Source organism: Miscanthus floridulus, chromosome 4 (genome assembly GCF_019320115.1).
Source record: "Miscanthus floridulus cultivar M001 chromosome 4, ASM1932011v1, whole genome shotgun sequence".
Taxonomy (NCBI): domain Eukaryota; kingdom Viridiplantae; phylum Streptophyta; class Magnoliopsida; order Poales; family Poaceae; genus Miscanthus; species Miscanthus floridulus.
In genome coordinates this window covers 53,352,363-53,360,748 of record NC_089583.1, presented here as the reverse complement: position 1 = coordinate 53,360,748, position 8,386 = coordinate 53,352,363, and the positions used below count along the sequence as shown (strand labels likewise).

Below are 8,386 nucleotides of genomic sequence, written 5' to 3'. Positions count from 1 at the left end.
CTCATCACTTTTATAGTCATGGTCGTTCCAGAGATGGAAAGGATGGAGATCGACAAGGATTTGGATGCCCTTAACAATGGAAAGTTATGGCTTCCTTTCCATGACAAGGAAGATGAGGGACGTTGGCCACGGCAACAAAACTGGAAGCAAGCCGTAGAACAGAGAGAAGCAAAGTCAATTTCCCTTGATAATTTTTGAAAGCTGAACTTTCCAAAGCCTTTCAAAAGAATTTTGAATACAGAGAGATGAGACAAAAACCACACATTACAAATTAATAAAATGTAGCAGCATGTATGCAACATCATGTGTCTAGCTTTATGTCAGATTTTAATTTGACAAGATTATTATTTTCCCTACATTTGAATGCACACACACAATGGCATATTTAAATCAATTTAAGCTATTTTGAAAGGATGCAAATTTTGGGGTGTTACAAACCTTCCCCCCTTAAGACGAATCTCATCCCCGAGATTCCGCCGATGGCTCAAAAAGTTGCGGATATTGTGATCTCAAATCCTCGTCTCGCTCCCATGTTGCCTCAGCCTCTGAGTATCGATTCCATTGTACCTTGCACATCCATATGACTCAGCTTCTAGTGACCTTGTCTGCTGTCTCTAATATCTTAATGGGATACTCTAGATATGTGAGGTTCTCTTTCATACTGAGCTCTTCCAAAGGTAATTGCTCCTTAGGCACACGTAGGCACTTCTTGAGTTGAGACACATGAAAAACATTGTGCACACCTGACAAGCTTTCTGGTAGTTCCAATTGATAAGCAACTTTGCCTCTTCTCTTAAGAACCTTAAACTGGACCAATATACCTTGTTGCTAATTTACCTTTCATGCTAAACCTCTTCATGCCTTTCATCGGTGACACTTTGAGATACACATAATCTCCTACTTGAAAAACCAAATCCCTTCTCCTAGTATCCACATAGCTTTTCTGGCGAGACTGTGCCACTTTTAGATTATCTCTAATCATCTGCACTTGTTCTTCGGCATCTCTAAGCACATCTGGACCAAACACTTGACTCTCACCTGTCTGATTCCAAAATAATGGTGTTCTACACTTTCGTCCATATAATGCTTCAAAAGGTGCCATCTTGAGACTCTTCTGGTAACTGTTGTTGTATGAAAATTCAGCGTAAGGCAAACTCTTATCCCAACTGGTACCATATTGTAATGCACAAGCTCTCAACATATCTTCCAATATTTGGTTTGTCCATTCAGTTTGTCCATTGGTCTGTGGATGATATGCTGTGCTAAAATTCAACTTTGTCCCTAAGGATTCATGTACTTTCTGCCAATAGTGGGATGTGAATTGAGTACCTCGATCAGACACGATCTTCTTAGGAACTCCATGTAGACTCACTATCCTCTCCATATACAATTCAGCCAACTTTGCACTGGTATAAACGGTCTTGATCGGCAAAAAATGAGCAACCTTAGTTAAGCGATCCACTATTACCCATATAGAATCATATCCTCTCTGAGTGTGGGGCAGACCAATTATGAAATCCATACTAACCTCATCCCACTTCCACTCAGGAATCTTCATCAGTTGTAGCAACCCTGCAGGTCTTTGATGCTCAACTTTCACCCTTTGGCAAGTGTCACACAAAGCCACATACTCTGCCACGTCTCTCTTTAACCCATACCACCAATATTTCTCTTTAAGATCCAAATACATCTTAGTACTCCCAGTATGTATAGAATAGGCGGACTCATGAGCTTCACGCAAGATTGCATCTCTAATAGTCTTGCTCTCTAGCACGCATAATCTCTTACCAAACCATAAAGTACCATTGTCATCCATATGGAAGCCTGGCGCCTTACCGATGACTACATTCTCAGCTATCTCCTTTAATTTCTCATCCTTCAACTGGCCTTTGTGTATCTCTTGCCCTAAGATAGGCTCTATCACCAACTCTACTGCATTAGTGACAAAACCCAAGTTGAGACGCTCAATTTCAGCACGCAACTCCCTTGACATAGGCGCCACCTACACCTCATTGGCATAGCTCTTCCTGCTAAGCGCATCGGCCACAACATTTGCCTTCCGAGGATGATAATGCACTTCCAAATCATAGTCCTTGATCAACTCCAACCATCGACGTTGTCTCAAGTTTAGATCCGACTGAGTGAAGATATACTTCAAGCTCTTATGATCTATGTAGATGTCACTCTTATGTCCAATTAAATAGTGTCTCCAAATCTTCAAAGCATGAACCATTGCTGCTAATTCCAGATCGTGTGTAGGATAATTTAGCTCATGCTTCCTCAACTGCCCAGATGCATACGCCACCACTCTTCCTTCTTGCATGAGAACACAACCAAGACCTTGGCGAGACACATCACAATAGATGGAGAATTTCTTGCTCAAGTCTGGCAATATCAACACTAGAGCTATAGTCAACCTCTTCTATAATTCATCAAAGCTAGCTTGACACTTTTCAGACCACACAAACTTGGCGTTCTTCTCTAATAATGCAGTCATAGGCTTTGCAAGCTTGGAAAATCCTTCAATGAATCTCCGATAGTAACCAGCTAATCCAAGAAAACTATAGATTTCACTCACATCAGTTGGTGGTTTCCAGTTCAACACATCCTTCACCTTGCTAGGATCCACTGCTATTCCTCCATTGGAAACAACATGACCTAGAAAAGAGACTTCCCTCAACCAAAACTCACATTTGCTCCGCTTAGCATACAACTTGTGTTCTCTAAGCTTCTGCAAGACTAACCTTAGATGTTCAGCATGTTCTTCTTCATTTTTGGAGAATACCAATATATCATCAATAAACACCACCACAAACTTGTCAAGAAATTCCATGAACACCTTATTCATCAAGTACATAAAGTATGCAGGTGCATTGGTCAAACCAAAAGACATAACTGTGTACTCATACAACCCATACCTCATGGTAAAAGCTGTCTTGGGAATGTCAATTACACGAATCTTCAATTGATGATATCCAGAACATAGATCAATCTTTGAGAACACACAAGCACCTCTCAACTAGTCAAATAAGTCATCAATCCTAGGCAACGGGTACTTGTTCTTGATAGTAACTTCATTAAGTGACCAATAATCAACACACATTCTTTGAGTACCATCCTTCTTGTCCACAAAGATAACTGGTGCTCCCCAAGGTGAAGAGCTAGGATGGATAAAACCTTTCTCCTGTAACTCCTTCAATTGTTTCTTAAGTTCTTCTAGTTCATTAACCCCCATTCTATATGGACGCTTAGCTATGGGTGTAGTTCTAGGTAATAATTCAATAATAAACTCAATGTCGTGGTCAGGTGGCATACCTGGCAAATCATTAGGGAAAACATCTAGAAACTCATCCACAACGCGATCAAGTTGGTTGACATTATCATCTAGCTGGTTCACAGTAGCTGTCTGTTGCTTTTGCACTGAAACATCAACACTGATCTTGTCTCCCTTTGGCGTTGTCAGAACTACTGCCTTCTCCTAACACTGAATCATTGCCCGGTGTTTCTTCATCCAGTCCATACCTAGAATAACATCAATACCAGCAGTTCTCAACACAATAAGGCTCGCGTTGAAATCTACCCTCCTTAGAGTAATACTAGCTGAGGGACAACAATAAGAAGCTGGTATGGTACTTCCCGGTGAATTTACTAATATGGGATTTTTCATGGCTCGCAAAGGTATGCTATGCACTCTAACAAAAGCTTGTGAGATAAAAGAATGTGATGCACCTGAATCAAAAAGAACAGTAGCTGAGGTAGAGTTGACACTGAACGTACCCAGCATAACCTTGGGCGCTTCCTGTGCAGTCTCAGCAGACACATGGTTCACCTTTCCAACATTAGGTGGTCGTGGAGTTGCCTTCTGGTTGCTATTCTGATTCTGTGGAGCCAGCTAATTTTACTTCCTAGGACAATGATTAGCATAATGCCCAACTTCTCCACAGCAATAGCACACATTGGGGTTGCTAGATGGACTATTCTTCACTGGAGTGTTGTTGGGATTCCCTTGGCGTGGAGTCTGGCCATCAATCTATTGCTGAGAGCGCTGGTTGCCATTCTTTTGCTGGTACTGAGGCCGTTGTTGATTCGGGTTGCTATTCCACTAATAAGATGGTCCCTGGTACCTCTGCTGAGAGCCTTGTTGTGGGTTGTAAAGCTGGCAAGTATTGCTTCCAGAGGCCTGTCCCTAAAGCCTCTTCCTTTTGGTACCCATCTCCTTGCGCTTATTGTCAATTACAATAGCACGATTCACAAGAGCTTGAAAGTTGGGGTAGGTGTTGGACATAAGCTGAAGCTGAAGACCATCATACAGACCCTTGAGAAAACAATGCTGCTTATCAGCATCATCAGCCACCTCATTAGGAGCATAACATGACAACTGAGAAAACTTATCACGATACTCGCTCACAGTCATGGATCCCTGCTTGAGAGCCTGAAACTCCTCCTGCTTGAGCTCTATTAGTCCTTCTGGAATGTGATATCCCCTGAACTCATTCCTGAATTCCTGCCAGGTGACAGCAGGAGCATTAGTAGGGCATCCATACAGGTATGACTCCCACCAATCTTGAGCGGCTCCCTGAAGCTGGCCAGAAGCATATAGCACTTTCTCCAGATCATTACATTGCGCCATGTTTAGTTGTTTCTCCACAGCGCGTAGCCAGTCATCTGCTTTCAAAGGATTAGCAGCGTGAGTGAATATCGGAGGGCATCCCTTCATAAACTCCCCACACTTGTCCCTAACTTGGACAGGCAGTGGTCCTCCTACAGGCTGATTCTGGATATGCTGCATCATAGTCTGCATCAATTGTGCCTGCATTGCCATGAGTTGCTCCATAGTCATCGGCGGCGGCGGAGGTGGTGGATTAGGGGGAACACCTCGACCCCTACCTCTGCCTCTGCCTCCTCCTCTGGCGGCCATCTGTTTTCCAAAACAAATGTTCAAATTTTAGAGACGTCCAATAATACATCACTTATAAAAGATAAAGAATGCAATCTGAAATTCCTGAGCGAGTTCCAACTGCTGTAGTTCAGTAAAACAGTCATATCTTGAGCTACAGACATCATTTTGAGACGTTCTTTACCTGGTTGGAAAGCTTAAGATATTCCCTACAACTTTCGTGTAGAACTCTTTTTCAGATTCTGTCATTAATTTAATAAAAAACAGAGCACCAACCAAACTGTTCTGGATTCCAGACAGCGCAGCAACCTCAACTTGCAACAGTTATATCTCCGAAACCATAACTGATAATAACGTGATTCTAGTGGGATTTGAAAGATACAGCAGTCTAGTTATCTCCATATAATTTTCATAATTTTTGGATGTACGGATTTTGAGATATATGATAAAGAGCACAGACTGCTCCAGAAATCAGAACAGCAGAGACAGAATAAAGTAACCCCACTATAATATTCAATATCCTTAAACTTTAAAATCTTTAACTAGGAGATCAATGGACATACCCACATAATCTCAGCACTCATTAGAAAATTCCAAATCACACATAACCATAAGCACAATCAACTAAGCATTAAAGTTCACACGGCACACAAACTTGACTCGACTCAACATGACTCGCGCTACTAGCGTCTTTATTACACCAGAGGGACTCCTGAACTCTTATAAGCTTGGATAACATCTTGGTTCTTCACTTCTTGCGGGGATCATGGATCTTGTCAAAAATTCTAGGCTTGCCAAGTTCCTCTACGAGATCATCACGTTGGGTGCAGACGCGCTTGAGAGTCTTATTCTTCTCCTTCAATTCCACCAGGAGGGTTCCCACTTGTGCGCGTAGCACAAACGAGTCAATCACATAGAGAGGATCCTAGGTCACGGCCTTTGTACTCTAGGTAAGCTTGTTGAGCCACATCTGCCAAAGCATATCCTAGAGATTCATGCCTTGCAACTGAGGTGAAAGTAGCATCGACTTTCTGACCTCCCATGATCGGATCGAAGAAGGTGACAGATAACTCTATCTCCCATTCGGATCCAACCCGAGGATGCACACGCTCAGTGCAACGGTAGTATGTCTTCATCTGACTTTTGGGATAGATGCGACGCAACTGTTCTAGGAGCCGGTGGTGGTAGTAGTCATCGCCCACATTCCTGAAGCAGGTCCTCTTCTTCCACCCAACACGAGAAGGATCGAACGTCTTCTCCTGGACAACTTGGGGTGGCACATCTTGTGGTGGAATGGCTGGGGGTGGAACAACTGCAAGCGGCACTGGTGATGGTGGTGCATTGGATCCTTGCATGGACTGATCTTCTTCTAGTTCTTCTGGATCCTCTTCTGGTTCTTCTGAGACTTCTTCATCAAGATGCACCGCCTCGACGTGCACTTCCTGGAAGTGCACCATTCCATCGTTGTTCACAAGCATGATGTTGACCTCTTCACGTGGTGCAAGCTGCCTATGGGGGAAAGCTCCTCCCACGCTCATGCGGGCAGTCCTACAAACCATCTACAGAATGGACCAAGATAAAGTTAGAATTAGAGGCAATTAATTTATAATAGAGTAAAACTGAAAGAAGCATAAAGTTTTAGCAAATAACAAGACTGAGGTAGAAGCATGAAACAAGTGAAGCAAAAGATGCTAAAACGACCATTACTAACTAGTCATGCGTCCTACAGTCAACACAGGCTTTGATACCAATTTATCATACCCAATTTTAAAGACAAAATTGGATATAAAACCATATGTGTGCCCAGGTATCAATTACACACATATAGAGACAAATTAAAGGAGAATACCAAGCACAGTGCTTTATTACATCACGAATATTTAATCCATTACATAAGGATATCAAAGTCTAGCAACGGAATAATTAAAGATAACTTTGTGGCGCCACCATAGCCATAGGGATGGTCGACTGGTTGATCGCAAATCTAAAAATCCTCTGGAAAATCCTGATAACCATTGCCACCTGTTACCCATCCAGGATTTTTATCCAAGTAGTAAATATAAACAAGCGTAAGTACATCTCGTACTCAACAAGAATAACATGGGGTTCATGAGGCTCAAAAGGTAGACACTGGTTTAACTGCATTTAGCTTTTATTGAATCGCCGTTTTATGTAATAGAGTAGCAACAAGTTTAACATAACCCAAACAAACACATGATCAAGTAGACATGAATAATGAATAGCATAAACATACTTATCATTAATGATCATCTATTCCATAAGGGTCCAAGGCTGCTCATGTCCATGAGCACGGCTGTTATAACAGTTTTTAACACTCTGCAGAGTTTGTACACTTTCACCATTAGCCGTGATTTACCCTTTTGCCCAAGGTGATCAGCCTCTTGATCCACTACCAAGGAAGATCGGTAGGGTTCACTATGAAGTCTTTCAAAGGTTCGTCTAAAAAGTTAGGGCCGCTAGGATTCCTCAGCAGGTAGATGTAGGAACCCCTCTTTCGAATGGCACAATTCCTTCACGGCTATACACATAAGAACAGAGGTTGTCCTATACCTAATGTGGCAAGCCCCTTTTATGCCTTTCGGTAACCTCTAACAAGCTAGAAAAAGTCCTCATACTTGACTAAAGCCAGAGCCATGTAGCACTCATGGTTGTATTGTAAGTCCCGGATTTTCACTTACAGATAAGTCCTTAAGGAGAGGAATCTAGAGCATCATAAAAACTATGCTCTAACCCCCTTATTCCTTGTTGCTAAAAAGCATCTTTTAGTGTTTATTGCATATACCATTAGTCAAGTTACAAGATCATGGTCTTTAATTGAGCACTAGCATCACTACCCAATGCAAAAACCCGTAGGTGACAAGGTATAAGCACAAAGCTAGGAAATCCTTAGTGGTAATCAAGGTAGACACATGCAGTATGAAATTAAATGATTAAAAGTGAGTGGGTGTCAAGGATGATCCCATGCTATACTTTTCTTGATCAACGAACTCCTTCTAGTCCTGCTGATCGTCGAAGTATTGGCCTTGATCAACGTAGTAAAACTCACCGTCTATACTCGATAATCATCATCAAAGCAACACACATACATCCACGCAATCATGCACAAGCAAACAAGAGCTATGGTTAGAACAGTAGACCAACAGAGGGAAAATATATTTAAAAGCCTATAAAAATATTCTACATGTCACTACGAACACACAGACATGAGAATCACTGAAATCGGATTTAAAACGGAGAAGATATGTTAATTATAAGCTACGGATGGCAATCCTGTAATTACTGCGAACTTATTTTCGAATTAAAAGAAATAAAATTCGGTTTTCATTACTGTGCAGGGACTGCAGGTTTGATTATCTAAAAACTAAGGGTCTCTTTAGAAAAACTGCCAGTGAAAGGGTATGTTCTAATCTGGAGGGTCGATCTCGATCTGGACAGCTGAAAATCTATGAAAGAGTATAAGAGAGAGAG

At 41.8% G+C, this 8,386-nt stretch overlaps 1 protein-coding gene across 1 annotated transcript; it reads right to left on the bottom strand.

Moving 5' to 3' along the window:
• Positions 1-4,186: 4,186 nt before the first annotated feature.
• LOC136548524 (uncharacterized) lies at positions 4,187-4,918 on the bottom strand. Its single transcript, XM_066540016.1, has one exon. The coding sequence runs from the start codon at positions 4,916-4,918 to the stop codon at positions 4,187-4,189; it is 732 nt and encodes a 243-aa protein (XP_066396113.1).
• Between the last annotated feature and the right edge of the window lie 3,468 nt (positions 4,919-8,386).

What these genes read in the sequence shown, in the direction of transcription:
- LOC136548524 (XM_066540016.1), bottom strand. Translation starts at nt 4,918, where the DNA reads ATGGCCGCCAGAGGAGGAGGCAGAGGCAGAGGTAGGGGTCGAGGTGTT.